At 49.5% G+C, this 15,399-nt stretch overlaps 1 protein-coding gene across 4 annotated transcripts in view; it reads left to right on the top strand.

Annotated features, from left to right (window-relative positions):
* SMAD7 (SMAD family member 7) overlaps positions 1–15,399 on the top strand; it is a 37,115-nt gene that overhangs the window by 9,102 nt on the left and 12,614 nt on the right. For 3 of the 4 annotated variants that reach the window (XM_088054550.1, XM_088054551.1, XM_005528072.3), the window contains 3 exons: positions 110–1,479; positions 2,357–2,410; positions 7,353–7,427. In XM_088054550.1, the coding sequence (XP_087910676.1) occupies positions 969–1,479; positions 2,357–2,410; positions 7,353–7,427 (640 nt within the window). In that variant the 5' untranslated portion in view covers positions 110–968. Of the gene's footprint in view, positions 1–109; positions 1,480–2,356; positions 2,411–7,352; positions 7,428–15,399 lie in introns of those variants that run through there. The other variant, XM_088054552.1, reaches the window with a different exon arrangement.

Genomic DNA, 15,399 nt, shown 5'->3' with positions numbered 1-15,399 from the left:
GGAAGGCAGGAAGGAAGGGACATAGCCCCACTTTTCTCTTTTTTTTTTTTCTTTTTTTTTTTCTTTTTTTTTTTTTTTTTTTCTTTATTTCCTTTCTTTCTCTTCGTAGCAGCCGGATCAAGACTCCGTGTGGATTAAACCTTTGGAAAGAAGGAGGGGAAAAAAATAAAAGCCCACCCCGAAACCCCCACATCAGGACGACCTGGGCTTTTAAAAAGGGATACAACACTCTGGATGCGCTCGTTCGCCTCTTTTGTGACAGATGCTTAAACCGACGTCCAAACCTTAGGGTTGGTGTTTTGGGGTTTTTCTTCTTTTATTATTAATATTTTTTTTTCTTTTTACCCTTTTTAATAGACGCCTTTTTGGCTCGCTCTTTTTGTTTTTGCCTGCTGGCTCTGCCCAGCGCCGCATCCCTGCCGCCGCGCCCGCTCCCCGGCGTGGCGGGTTGATGGGCTCCGCGGCCCCGGGGCGGCCGAGGCTCCCCAGCGGCTCGGGCCGCGCTCCTCACCCGCGCACGGCGGCGCGGCTCCGGCAGCCCCCGCCCGCCTGCCTCCGCGACGGGCGCCGCGGGCTCTAGACGGGGATTTTTTTCGTTTTTCTTCGCTTTTTTGGGCAAAGCCGGAGCGAGCGACGACTCTCTCCCTTCCCTTCCCTTCCCCCCGCATTTATTTTTTCCTTTTCTTTTTTTTTTCCTTTTTCTTTTCTCAGTTTTGGTTTTTTTCTTTTCAATTCGGTTTTTCTGTAAATTTTCTCGCAGCGGGCGGAGGCGCGGCCGGCGCATCCCCCCGCGGGAGGCGGCGGGACCCGCGGCCCCAGCGCGGGGACTGGCGCATGCCCCAGCCCGCCTCGGCTCCGCTGCCCCCCGCCGCTGCCCCCCGCCGCCACCGCATCCCGCCTGCCGGCCCCTTCATGCTCGGCGGACGACATGCCCGTTTTGTAGCCGGGGCCCCCTCCTCTCGTCCCGCATGTTCAGGACCAAACGCTCGGTGCTCGTCCGGCGGCTCTGGCGGAGCCGCGCGCCCGGCGGCGAGGAGGAGGAGGAGGCGGCTGCGGGCGAGCCCGGCGCGGCGGCGGCGGTGGCCGAGCCCCGGGCGCACTTGGGCGGGGGGCGCGGGTGCTGCCCGGGCAAGGCAAGCCGCGGCGGGCGGGCGGCGGCGGGCGCGGAGGCGGAACTGAAGGCTCTGACCCACGCCGTGCTGAAGCGGCTGAAGGAGCGGCAGCTGGAGGGGCTGCTGCACGCCGTGGAGTCCCGCGGCGGGGCGCGGACCCCCTGCCTGCTGCTGCCCGCCAAGGCCGACTCGCGGCTGGGCCAGCACTGGTACCCGCTGCCCGTGCTGCTCTGCAAGGTGTTCCGCTGGCCCGACCTCCGCCACTGCTCCGAAGTGAAGCGGTTATGTTGCTGTGAATCCTACGGCAAGGCTCACTCCGAGCTCGTCTGCTGCAACCCGCACCACCTCAGCCGGCTCTGCGAGCTAGGTACGGCGGCGGGGGATGGAGGGGATGCGGGAGATGGAGGGGTTAGAGGTGTGCAGGGCTTGGAGGGATGTGGGAATGTAGGGGAATGGCGGGCAGACAAAGTTGCAGGGGATTCAGGGTGGAGGGCATGCATCCATGCAGGGGATGCAGCGGTCAGGGGGCTGAAGGTGTGCAGCAGATGGACGGGATACAGGGATGTGGCGAGTGGAGGGGATGGGAAGGGTGCAGGGGCTAGAGGGGATCCAGGGACTGGAGGTGTTGCAGAGATTGGAGGGGATGCAGGGAATGCATGTACGGAGGGGATACAGGGATACGTTGATGCAGCCCCACTCACCTCCCGGCCCACAAAACTTTTTTTTTCCTTCTGGAGGAAAAAAAACCAAAACAAAAAAACCCAAAACAAAACCAACCCACAACAAACAACAAAACCCTGAACACGCACAAAAACTTTCCATTGCCGTGGTTTATGCATTTCCTTTTGTATTTAGGGGAGGGGGCGACGACCCCACCTCCGGGACCCCCTCCCTTCCCGGGGGCCCCGGCGCTGCCTCCCCGCCGTCCCCGCGCGGTGCCGGGGGATTAAGGGCCGGGCGGCCCCGGCGCTGCCGCGGCTCCTCCGAGCCAAGGAGGCCCCGATCAGACAGCCCGAGCGGCAGATAGCAGGGAGACTGGCGCCAGACGGCCCCTTTTGTTTATCTGACAGCTAAATATCAAGGCAATCACCGCCTCGCTGCCCTGCCTCCAACCCCCAGAGCTAAGACAAACAGTTTTGCTAAAAGAATGCCACTGTTATCATAAGTTCCTATCTTTTTTCTTTTTTTTTTTTTTCCTTTCTCATGGCTCTGCCTTTATTTTCTCTGTACTTCTCTAATTCCAGAGTCTCCCCCTCCACCCTACTCCAGATATCCAATGGATTTTCTCAAACCAACTGGTAAGTGGACTTCTTTCAGTGCAAGTGTAAGAGATAAAAAATGGCAAAACAGCCCCTTTATCAGGGAAAACAGCCTTCTGCCTTTGTCATGCCTTTTGCTTTTGGGTTGCTTGTGTGCTTCTCTGCCTCCTGCTATCCCTGTAAGAATTAATTAACATATAATTTATCTAAACCACCTTGTGCAAAAAGTAGGATTTTAAAACTCTAGCAGGGAACTTCAGAAGGGATTGCAGTGCAGTGCAGGCCTGCTCTGCTTGAGTCAGCCAGGAAAACCATAGGTTCTAGTTGGAAATGGCAGTGCTTCTGCACCCCTGTGTGAACTTTTAGGGATTTAGGTTGGGATCCAGCACAGCATCTCCTAGATGCCTGGGAATCCCAGTGAACCTTGACAGATGGACTGGTTCGTTGGAAATCTAAGTTTTATAGGAGCCTAATCCTACCTCATCAGGCTGAAAAAATAAATGGGAAAAGAGTTTGAAAAGTTGTTTTTTTAACCTTTTTTAAATTTAAATTTCTCTGCACCACTGTGCATGCCTGTTGCTTGTAATTGAATGTCAGGGTGCCAGGGGAGAAGCCCATTTGAGGCTGGCACCAGCTCTTTTGCGGTTGTCTGCATAAACTCTTGGTTGGCAGCGAGCTTGCCGGGTGTGAGATAAATGAGGCTGGGAGAAGGAGGAGAGGTGGGGAGAGTCGGAAACGCGAGCAGCTCAGGAGGAGCAGCTCCTGGCTTCCTGAGGATTAGTGGCTCTGGAGTGGGCTGGAGCACGGTGGTCTCTGTGGTTGTGTCCGCGGTCGGTCGGTCTCGGCAGACAGAGGAGGCACAGCTCTGCAGGTCAGCAGAGGTAGATATATAGATGTTCCAGAAGACCAGTACCAGATTGTTTGGTTGGGGTTTTCTGGCCAAAAGAGCAGTGTCTGTAAAATTACCTCTCCTCAGGGTCCCAGGGCTAAAAGAAACCCCAGCCTCGAGGCTGCTTTGGTGCGGTAGTGGGGTCTCATCCTGCCAGCTGCTCCCTCTGAGGCTGGACTGTTGTTCTCCCCCTCTGCAAACTCTTTGGGAACACTAATAAGTCTTTTTTTGCCTTTCGGAAATAAACACAGCTGTTTAACAAACAATTGGGTTGCAAAGCATGAGCTATCTTGCCCTGGTGTGAAAAAAATAGGAGATAAGGGCTCATGAATGAAGGAGGGACATCGGGAGTAGGTTCAGCATCCTGACCATGTGCCGGGATGCAGAAGGGTTGTTCTGTAACAGACTGAAGGTCTGCTGGATCGTAAAGTTTTGGGGGTTTAGCATAATTTTGACTGCATCCCTGCAATGCTCCCCCAAAATTTCCTTTTTTTGCCTTTATGGCATTTCTCGGCACTCATTGATGACCATGGCATGGGATGCAAAGGGGTTTGGAGCTGTGGGAGAGAAGGGTTAATGCTTAGTTTTGGTTTCCTGTAAAGATGTTAGGATAAAATCTATTAGCAGGATTTAAACATCCAATCTGCCTCTGCCAGGATCTCATTTTCAGTTAGCCGAATGATATATTTATTCATTAGCAAGTGTTGACATAAGGTAGCAAAATGTGTGTAAACAGAAAAGCCGCAGAACATGAATGTGCCATTTCGAAAGGAAAAGTTATTCCTATCGGCCAATAGGAAGTGATTAACGCTGCCCATCGGAAACACAGAAACAACTGGGTTACTCACCAAAAAGTCCTCCTTTTTTTTCCTTTTTGAAAGAAAAATCCACTTGGCAGCTGAGCTCTGACTAACGGGGCTGTGACAGGCACCAGTGGAGCCTGGAAGTCTGTGGTGGCAGGTGGGTTTTGCAAGCTCAGGGTTTCTCAGCATTTCCTCTGCAGGGGGACTCAGGGTTTCCCGTCCCAGCCTCAGTGCCATCTCCTGTGGCAGTTCCCCAGCTGCATGTTGAGAACTGTGGGAAGGTGTGAAGATTTTTTACCTGGCTGATGCCCATCAGCCATCTTCTCGCCTGGGACCCTGGGTGGGAGCAGTGCCTGTGTTTAGTTAGGCTCTGCCAGTGGAGCTGGCAATGTGCATCCAGCAGGAAACTTCTGCTTTTCCATCTTCTATCATGCTTCCATCAAGCATGATAGTGGTGGTAAAAGTTTTTTAGGTGTTAAGTGCCATGTCTTATAAGTGCTTCATATGGAGAGACAGGCAGATAATAAACCTGGACTGGTGTGGGTTCTGGCAGAGATCATCAGATCAGAGAATCAAAAACCAGTTTGTGTTGGAAAGGACCCTAAAGACCCTAAATTCCTGCTTCAGCTTCAACTAGACCAGGTTGCTGAGTCCATCCAGACTGACCTTGAATGTTTCTGTGGTGGGGGATCTACGGTCTCTCTGGGTAACCTGTGCCATCATTAACCATTTCTCTCTTGAATCTTGTTTAAAACCCTTAACCGATGGGGATCAAATTGGTTTTTCTGGAGGTGATGGAGGCTGAGACAGGCTGCCTGGCAGGCTGGAGGAAAGCAGGGATGGACAAGGAGCTGGGAATCCGCTGCAGGCAATGAAATGCCACATCAGGCTGTGTTGGTAGAATAGATCTGGTATTTGTATACTTGTTGTAGAACAGAAAGATCTGCCCTTGATGGCTGAGTTACCTGAGGGAAAGCTGTGGGTCAGCCCGGCTTGCTCATTCATAAAATCCCAGAAGCCACCTGCAGCTTGGTCTTGGACACCTCCAGGGATGGGGAGGACTTCTGTCAAGGAGAGGACTTTCACTCTCCGCCACACGGGACATTGGCAGGGATGGATGATAGAGGTGTGTGGGCACTCAGCATTCCTGATGTCCCTGCTGGAACTGTGTCCAGCAGCCACTTGCAGCTGTGCTGAAAGTGAGGTGGATAGTTGTGCCCTCAAATAATTCAGGCAGATTTTTGACTCAGCTTTAAGTGGGACAAGGGGCTGCAAGTGTCTCCGTTGTGCTCCTGCAGGACTGGGCTTGGTGGTGCTGGTGTATGAGAGTGCAGGAAACTTGCTGAGATGTCGCTTCAGGGCCGAAAGCCCTCCTGTGGTGTCAGCTTTCAGGGGAGCTGGAGGTTTGGCAGCTCCCAGGAGCTATTTGACACCTTGCAAGGTTGGGCTGGTGGCCACAAGGAATAATTGTGTGTCTCTGCAATGGTTTTATGCTGTGGGAAGGCGGTGTTGGGAGGAGATTGATGTGTGCCAGGCTTGGACAAATGTCTGCCTGGATCCTGCCACCCCTCTGGTGCTGAAGGTAAAAGGAGTCCCAGTGCCTGCTGCTAGCAAGAGCCCTGGGCAGCTCTGTGGGCGAGTGCAGTAGTGAATCCAGCCACACACAGGGCAGAGACCCCACGAGGGCTCTGCCTTCGGGCTCATCCCACTCCTGACTCTCGTGGTTGGTCTAGAGTTGAGCTGCACCAGTTCTGGGTTTTGGAAAGGGAGTTCAGGGGGTGATTCATGGATGAGAGGAGTTATCTTTTGGGTGATGGGACATGGGAAGGGAGCTGAGGAGGAGGTGTGGAAGCACATCCCCCCATTGCTAGGGTTATGTGTTTGAAGTTTGGATGGGATTCTGTCCTGCCTGATGCGGTAACAGAGAACCTGGTCATGTACAGTCTCTGCAGCAAGACAGCATGGAGAGGACCAATTATGTCCCTTATCCATAGCAACTCCTCAGGGAGCTGTAGCTGCAGGCACAGGGAGCCCAGCACAGGGCAGAGGAGTGGTCCAGCATGTGTTCAGAAAGCATCTGTAGATCAAGGAGTTGAAGCCAGCACAGGGGAATGGCTGGGGAGTCTCCTGTCTGGACTATAACGGGTTAAAAAAAGTAAAACCTCTATTTCTTTAAAGCATAGAAAGCACAACAAGGCATTTAGAGAGCGTATCATATACAGTATTTCACAAGTAAGTCTATTTCCTGTCTCCTCTATTGTTTTCAGTTTGATTAAGTATATCCTGTTAAACTGTATATTCCTGTTAGGGCTTTTACTTTACTCTGATAAAATGAGGTTGTGCAGACAGGAATTTCTTATTCACTGGTATTTCAGGGGTGGGATCTGGCAGAATTGCTTTATCAGTAGGGAGAAAATCATCTCCGCTCTCCTGGTATTGGCCCTTGCTTTGGGATACAGATGTGAGTGAAATGAGGGCATAAAGAGCCCAAATTTGGTGAAACACAAAGTCCCTGAGGACCAGAAGTTTGCATGAACTTCACAGGTCTTCCCAGGCTTGTTCTTCAGCTTGTGGTCCCACATGGTAGTGACCAAAAAGCTGGAGTTGGTCTGTAGGACCAGGAGATTGGTGTTGGCTTCTGACTGTTGTCACCTGAAAGAGCAGGCTTAGGATAGAGATGTCCAAACCTTGATCTCCAGCACCTGCATGCATCAGGAGAAACCTCTAATGGAGCAGCCAGTCTTACCCTGCCCTTTGGTGGTGCACAGAGTAGGTCCAGTTGCCCAGGAGGTGGCAATAAGGTCTGCCAGCAGCTTCTGGTGGTGACAAAAATTGAGCGGGGCACCACAAACTCAGCCCGTTCACTGCAAAAGGGCAGCAATGAGACGTTTCCCTTTCGGTTCCCATTTTGGTGAGTTACAGGTTTTGACTAAATTGGGTGCATAAAGCCACGATTTAAGCATTTTTGGAAGCTCGCTTACATCAGAACGGTGACAACCTTGATCTCCTTCGCTGGTGACTTGTCCAGAGAGGTGGCAGCCAGCCTGTAATTTCTGCCAGTCTATAATCAGAGCTGGCTGGTGATGAAGCACAGCCTTGACTGAGACAACAAGTTAGGGTGGATGCTTCTTGATGAACTACCGTCTCTGCACGGACAATTAGTAATCGCTTCCTGCTAAGCCCTTTGGAATGTGTGTTCTGCTTGGGGCGATGCTGGGAGCCTGCAAAGAACCACCTATATACTGACTTTTTTTTTTTTTTTCTTTTTCTTTTTTTTCCTCTGCTCCAGCAGATTGTCCAGACTCTGTGCCTTCCTCCACTGAAACAGGGGGAACTAATTGTCTAGCCCCTGGGGGGCTCTCAGGTAAGACATCTCTTGTTGCTCTTGATCTTGGCCGTGGGTCGTGTTGGCTGAGGGTCCTGACAAAAGGCGAAGTGATGCTGGGGGAGTTTTGGGAATGCACATCACTGAGAAGGGCATGCTCGGAGGGGGAGTTGGGTTTCATTTAGTAGCAGCCGTGTAGCTCTTGTGCAGAGGATGTGTTAAAATCCCAGACAAGGTTCTTCATCCCTGAATGCCTGTATTTCCTTTGAATTCCAGCCTTATGATCCATTCATTTTTGGGCTAAGGCAGGAAGAGGCAAAAGAACTGAGGCAGGGGAAAACTAAGCAATCTTGGTTGACCATTCAGTTGTGTGGATTATGGGAGCAGGTGCAGTCATACCTTAAAGAAGGATTTGGTGTCAAATCCTTGACTTGGTGGTGAGGGTGTCTCTTGCCTCTGGGATAAGAGCCCTGCTCAGATTTTGCTCCTGGTAAGGTCACCAGCATCCCCCATCTGATGTACAAGGCTCATACTGCCTGGGGAGGAAAGGTGGCCTGTTTTTTTATAGAGGATGTTGCAGAGAGAGTTGATGATGTGTTTGTATCCCTTCCTGATATATTCAGTGATTTCCATTGTTTTGCCATCCCCTTCAGCCTCCAGTTGCAGTTACAGGATGGAGGCTTGTTCAGGTACTTTACCCATCCCTCTTGGAGTCTGCATAGAGACAGAGTGGTTTGGGTTGGAAAGGACCTTTGAAGGTCATCTAGTCCAACTCCCAACCCCATTTCCAAGGTGTGATGTCTCACCTCATGTCCCACCCCAGACTGGTCACCTCAATGTCTCTACCAGGATTAAAGTGTCTGAAACCATGTACCTGCAGGTACAGGCGGATGTTTGAAGGTGCTTGCCTTTGTGGGGATGTCTCCTTGATTTATGATTTATTCATCACCCTGAAACTGGAATTCAGAATTAGGTCGGCGGCGGCTGCACGCGCGCACGCATCTGCCCCTGCCTCTCTCCAGGAACTGCATTTGGTGTGGATGTGATGTCTTTAAGTGAGCCTTGTTTGTTTTTCTTTGGGTGTAATATATACCCTGTCTGTTATTTGAGAGGGGAGCATATTGTTTGTTCAAAGGCCCTAATGAGAATTAATCAAACGAAGGGGGAGAGGGAACAGGAAAACTTGTTGCTGTTTGGGGTTTTTTTTCTTAAGGCAGAAGGATTTGCTTTTTTAGTATTTTTTTTTTTTACCATTGGAGCCTATCGCTTCAGGGAATTAAAAAAAAAAAAAAAAAGACAAGAAGCAAAACAACACAATAAGGATGTTGTTAGATCTTTTCTTCTTTTTTTTTTTTTTTTTTCCTTTTTCCTCCTGAAATACACCCGTAACAGAGGGGAGGAGAGAGTTCAGTTCCACAGGATACCACATGAAATAAGCAGAGGAAGTACTCGCTTTTAAAAGGGGGCTTTCTGTAAGGTTCAACCTATTGATAACATCTCGTCTGGCAGCTCTGCTCCCGAAGGGAAGGCAGGAGGTGGGGGCTTGGCTGCAGGAAATAACATGGCTCGTTACTGGTGCCTCCCAAAGGGCTGCGGGAAGGAGACCCCTAGCTCCTTAATTGAGCTTCTTCCCCAAACGAAAGCACATTTCCACCTGAAAGTACATTTTTAACTTACTTTATTCTATTGTTATTATTTCATTGGATTTAACTTCTTTTTTTTTTGTCTCCCTTATCAAAGGTTCCCCCCCCTCCCCAAGCCTGGAAACAGAACCTTTTTACGATCATTAACCACTCTTTTTTTTCCTCCCCAAATGTAATTGTAGCCATTTAGTTTAATGAGGAGCTGATAGGAGAGTTGACTCTTGAAGGGATATGGTTAGCTACCCAAGCCCAGAATGCCTCCACATGAAAGAGCATTTGTTTTGAATTTGCTCTGATTTACTGGCATCTCCCTTCTGCGCGCAGAAGTGCAGTGCTGAAAATTCCCAACTGGAGAGACCCAGTCAAGAAAGGAAAATAAACGCACTTTGGAGCAATCCTCCAAAGCTCACTTTCTCCTTTTTTTCTTACGCCCTTCTGCATATTTTAGTTAGCAGAAGAGTGTGTTTGAAGAGAGCTTTAATGAGTTATTGGCGGGGTACGTGGCCAGTGCTTTGGCTTGGTCTTATCTGTGTTTGGGCAGATAGGGACAGGTGATGCTGGCTGGAGAATCCAGCATCCCTCGTCCCCTTCAGACCTGTATGTGTTGGATTTGCAGCTCATTGATGAAAGGATGGCTTAAGAAAAAGGGGTGGAAAAAAAAATAATTATTTTGGTAATTTGGAAACTGCAGTGGGTGTGTGAGGAAAAAGACATCACAGGTGGTTGGTGGTGGTGCTGGGATTCTGCAGCACTGCAACCTCTGGTCATTAGTGAGGTGTGGTGGATGCTGGTGAAGCAGCAGGGTCAGTAGACCTGATCTGATGTCTTAAAGAGTAGTATTTGGTGAGGAAGAGCACTCTCAGCACTGAGAATTTGGGAATGGGGCTAGCCTGGGATTCACGGCCACTCCAGCAGGGGAATGCGTGGAGGGGTTGAGAGGATGGTGGCAAGGGGAGCACTGAAGGAGCTCAAAGTGAACGTCCTTGCAGCTCTCCATGAGGAGCCCTTGATGAGGAGGAGTCTCAGATCAGCCACTGCTGGGTTCTGTCTCTTACTGGGGCTGCAGGTAGTTGTGTTGATGGCTACCAGAGGCTCTGGAGGATGTGTGGCAGGGGACCGTGGCTGGGGAATGTACGGGGAGTGTTTCCCCCTTGCAATAACTGCCCTGAGCTGCTCCTTCCCTCCTTCCCTCTTCTTTCTGTTCTTCTTTGCGACTCAGGAATGCAATCCTGGGTAGTCCTTCACACCATGCTGGTGTCCTCATCCCTCCTCCGCTCTCTCTTCCCCAGCCATCCCATTCTCTGGCTGGTGTGTCCCTTGCTTGCCCCAAGGCACTGGCTCTCGCTCCTGTATTCTTGGCTTTATTTATTTTCTTATATCATCTTTATTTTTATCGGTGGTCAGCCTGTGGGTAGGTCAGGACTCCGTGCTCACGTTTTCTCCCACTGACACGGCTGTGCTCAGGTATTACTATTTTACTTACTGGTATTACTAGCCAGATCCTTTCTGTCCTCAGTGTGGTTAAAGAGCAAAAATATCCCATTGGAGATAAAAATAATTCCCGTAAATAGGAGACAGAGGGTGGTTTTCCTGTATTTTGAGCTGACTTGTTCTCAGCAGATGTGTTTGGTTGTGACTTCTTTCAAACAAGCAAAGCCATGCTTGGAGAGCCTGGAGGTGGCTGGCCTGTGTTTTGGTGGCATCAGATTGGTGGGAGCCAGATTCCTGGATGACCCATGGAGAAACCCTGCTCCAAGAGTAGAAGTGAGCTGGTGGTGTTTGGTGGTGCTGGGTCTCTGTGGAATGTGATCCACCAGCCCTGGACATCTCTGTCCTGACCCTTGTGTGGCGTGGGGCTGGTGGCTCTCTGCTGGTGGAAGGCTGTGGTGCCCATGGTGGGTGAGGAGGTGGCTCTCCAGCAGGACAGGTGAATAGTGATGGATCTGCTGGCAAAGCAAAGCTCTCAAGAAGTCCAGAGCTTGTCCTCAGAGAGGGAGAGCAAGTTGAGCTGGCTTGTGTCCTCACCAAATCCACTGCTTTGTTATAGGGGTTGTTGCTAAAATACCAAACCTGAGAGGTTATCCAGGTTTTGGCCCAATTCTGCTGATTTGCCCAAACTCTGGAAGCACCTCAGGGTCTCCAAGAGCCAGTGAATGTTGAGTTATGATGCTTGATGGGTGCTGGATTCAAGGTTCTGAAAGCCTTGAGGCTGGAAAACCAACAAGGCTCTTCTGTGGCAGGCACAGACTCAGTTTCTCCCTCCCAACTCCACACCAAAAAAGCAGGGAAAGGACTTCCCCAGGCTGGAAGAGCATTGGCATCATTCCCTACTCTGGCTCTCTGTGCTGTGGGACCTTGTCTGGTTTAAGGGACCTCTTGGCTGATTGACATTTCATTCCAAAATTGTGGACAGGCCGGGAATGTTTCACTATGCCTCTGATCCCTGCTGGTATCTGCTTGATGGGGAAGAAGTACCTTGTCCAAATCCAGAGATATTTGCCCCCCAAAGCGGCTTCCCGTCGCTCTCCCCTTGCCCATGTAAACAGGATCCTGTGCTGTTTCTCCGCCAGAGCCCTGCCTGTGTTTTCCCGTCCCCTCTACTTCCACCTCCCTCCCCTACGGAGTTTATAACCTCCTGTGAAATGCCTTTATTTACAAATTGGCATCCTATTATAATCCGAAATTGAGACATCTTCCTGTGGAACTAAGATTGTATATTTGTCCCAGGGATAAACAATTGCTTGGGAATTTTTTTTTCTTTAAGTCACTTATTTTTGGTTTATTTTTGAGCTTACGTCGTTCTAATATTTTTTAATTTGCTTTGAGCGTCGCAGGGCGTTGCACCCTTTCCTTCCCAGCCTCACTGGGAGACATGACCTCCTGCTCCTTGCTTACCTAAAAACCACAGTCCTGTCCTGGAAAGGACAAGGTTATCAGGGGTTAATGCCAGGATGACAGCACTGGAGCCTCTGGAGCAGAGCAGGCTGCCTGCCAGACTAGGAGCCTCCCGGCTCGCCTCGCACATCATCTGACCGTGGCCGACTGGGAGGAGGGAGCTGGTGCTTGGCACCGACCCCGGGCTCTTGGCTTGGCCACCCGCTCCGGTTCCTTCAAGTCCCATGAGGGCTTTTTTTTTGGTTTTCTTTTTTTTTTTCTTTTTCTTTTTTTTTTTTTAAGGGGGTTCTCACCCTGTGGGGACCCCCCTGGGACACAGCTGGGATCCTCCTCCCAACTCCAGGCGTTTCGCCGATTAAAATCCTTCCAAAGCAAATAGAATCCATTTAATAATTACTTTTAAGTGCTCTAGAGCCTCTTGAGCCTTTCCTAGATACTCTTCTACAATGTGTTTTAAAGAAGAAATGATAGCAGGGGTGCTGCCCCCATTAGATAGTTCCAATCCATACCTGTACATCTTCATTAAACCCATTTTTCCAGATGCCAGTAGATTTTCCCAGCCAAACTGTGCCCTTGGAACAGCTGATGACAAAATGCAGAGGGCTCCAGAACCAGCAGGTCCATCATAGTGGGGATGCTGGTGGGAACAGTGATGAGGGACCATGATGGGGTCCACCTGTGTTTTAATCCCATGACCTGGCACTTTTTTAGGGGAAGAATGAGGCTAGGAAGGTGAATTTTGGAAGTTGCCAGTTCAAACCGTGCTCCGCTCGGGGTGGCTGTCCCTGTGAGCGCCGGCAACTTGATCACTGGGGACATTTAAAACTCGATGGGACAAAAACACTCGTAGAGGAGCAGCCCCGGGCTGGCAGGGATGTGGGCTGCATCGTTTCCATCCCCTCTGTCTGCCAGTGGGTATTGCTTACACTAAAGGAACCAGTAACATTAGCCACACGCATTTCCCTGCCACGGGCATGGGGGGATGCCTGTTTCCAGCCACGGCGGCCAACACCGTAAACCTCCCTGCTGGCTTGCGACGGGGTGCAGCGTGTTTTAGGGTTCCCAGGAGAAAATTGTGTGTAGGGAGCCTGTCCCCAGCCCTAGCTGTGCTCCAGCAGGGTGACAGGCTGGGCGGCGGGTGGGTGCCAGCCCCTCTGCCGTCCCCCGCCGGCGTGAATGACCCACGCTGCAGCCTGGCCGCCTGCCTACTGTCACAAAGGAGCTTCCTTCCCAGTTTATTTTCAGCGCTGGGATATTATTAACCACTGAGGCACAGTCTCTGTTCTAACCACCCTCGCTTTTTGCCTAAATCACTTTGTTTTCGCCCGCCGTCGGCTTGCCGGGGCCGCCGGCGTGGCCGTGGTGCCGCCGCGGTACCGGCTGCGTCACGGCTGCTGTTGAGGAACAGAGGGCACGGAGGAGCCTGATCCTGCACGGGGCTGAGGGCAGGCAAGGGAAGGAGCTCGGCAGCTCACAGGATTTCCGCCTGCTGTCTTTGGATTAGCCCCTGGGTTTTCTTCTTTTTTTTTTTTTTTTTTCCTTTTCTCTCTTCTTCAACCTTTATTAATAAATGCAACACCTTGGGTGTTGCTGTCTGCCTCTTTCTCTAGAAGTTATTTTACTTTAGTTTATTTCTCTTTTTTTTTTTTTTAGCCATTTTCCTTCCATTTTCTTTTTCTGTTTTCCCTCTTTTTTATTCTGTTTTCCTTCATCTGCTTTTTCTTATTTTTCTCCTTTTTATCCTTGTCCTCCTTCATTTTCTCCTTCTCCTTTTTCTATTTTCCTTCTTTACTTATTTCTTTTTTTTTTCTTCTTCTACTTGTTTTCCTTCTTCTTCCTGTTTTCCATCTCCTTGTTTCCCTCCTTCTTTTATTTTCCTTCTTAATGCAAGAAAAGAACTTTTCTGGGCAAGCATTGCAGGGATTTTCCATCCCCATCCAGGGGAGGGTGGGGGCTTGGATCCCCTGTGCACAGACTGCTGCCACCCTTCGGGGGGTCTTTGCCCGTGGGCTCAAGTCATCAGTTCCAAAAAGGTTTTTCCAGGGTGTTTTGTGCTGCTGGGGATGTGATGTGGTGTTTGCTAACAGACAGCAAACTCTCATTTATTTTTTCTTTTCCTTTTTATTTTTGCCCTGGGTTTTTTGGTTTTTTTTTTTAATCCCTTCCCTTCTTTTGGGTTGCCATTTAAATGCATGATGATAACTTTCACCCTGTTAATTAACAGGAAACATTGGGACAAGACAGGAAATTACATCAGTCTTTTATGAGGAAAGAGCCAAGAAAAAAAAATGCAAGAAAACATAGTTATTAGTGAAAGGAAAGAAAGTGCCATGTGAGGGAAAAGAAAGAAAAGGAGAAAAAAAGAGGAAAAAACACTATCTTATAGGCCCTGTTTTTCCAAGGGAGGCTGCTCCAGTACTTGATTTTTATTTTTATTATGTTGAAAAATATTTGACTAGCAGGGTCACCTTTGCTTGAACGCGACGCTCCAGCTTCCCGAGGAAATTTTTTTTTTTTTTATTTTCATGCTTTTTCTCAGCTTCCTTCCCCAAACTGTGAGGCCTAGGAAGCTCTTGGCCCGGAGACTAATTTTGGTTTGGCTGCTCAGCCCTTCAAATTGGTCCCCACCCAGTGTCATTATCTTGGTTTTAACTTGCAAGGGGGAAAAAAAAAAAAATAAAACCCAACAAAAAACCACCCTGTAAGAGCTGGCTCAGCCCTTCTCTACCCTTTTAACCTCACTACATAAAAAACCTACTGGCTTCAGCCTCCCTGGTCGGGTTGTGCTGGCAGTGCTGGAGGACCAGGGGCTGGTTGCAGGAGGTCCTGATGATGCTCTTGGTGATGTTGCCCTGTGTGTGTGACCTGTGCCTGGCTCCATGGTACTTCCTCACCGTCCCTCAGATCCTGTTGTGGTACTGAGGTTTGGTGAGCCACATTTGGGGTGAAGTCCTGGCTCCTGTGACTTTTCCCTGAGCATGTGGAAAGGCAAATTTTTTGCTGTTAAAGGAATAATTCAGTGCTGCTTGGGCTCTTAACCCTAGTGGCAAATATATATCTTATAGGTGTATGCAATAAGTGAGTAGATGGTTAAATATTGAGCAAAATCTATTCAACCTCTATAGGTTGAATATGTATGGAGATAATTTATTCACTGTATTACATATATAATTATATAAGATATATTCAACATATGCATGTATTATGTAGTATATAGGTTGAATCTATTCAATATATTCATTGTATACTGAATATGTTCCATATTTGTATAGAATTCTATGTAATACTTAACACAGGTTAAAGAGATTCTGTTCATAGAAACCAGCACTTCATCAATAAGAGGTGACTTTGTGGTGGAGAAACCCAGCTGCTAGGGAGGTGGTGGAAATTCAGACATCTGTCACTTTCACAGTGGTGAGGTAGGCAGTGGATCTAGTGATTTTTGGTGGTGGAAGGCTATGGGTTGAATTTAT

This window comes from Pseudopodoces humilis, chromosome 4 (genome assembly GCF_049639895.1).
Source record: "Pseudopodoces humilis isolate 2021_Gansu_Grassland_sample_001 chromosome 4, ASM4963989v1, whole genome shotgun sequence".
In the NCBI taxonomy this organism is placed as follows: Eukaryota; Metazoa; Chordata; class Aves; order Passeriformes; family Paridae; genus Pseudopodoces; species Pseudopodoces humilis.
The sequence above is the reverse complement of the archived record's forward strand: the minus strand, read 5'-3'. Positions and strand labels throughout refer to the sequence as shown.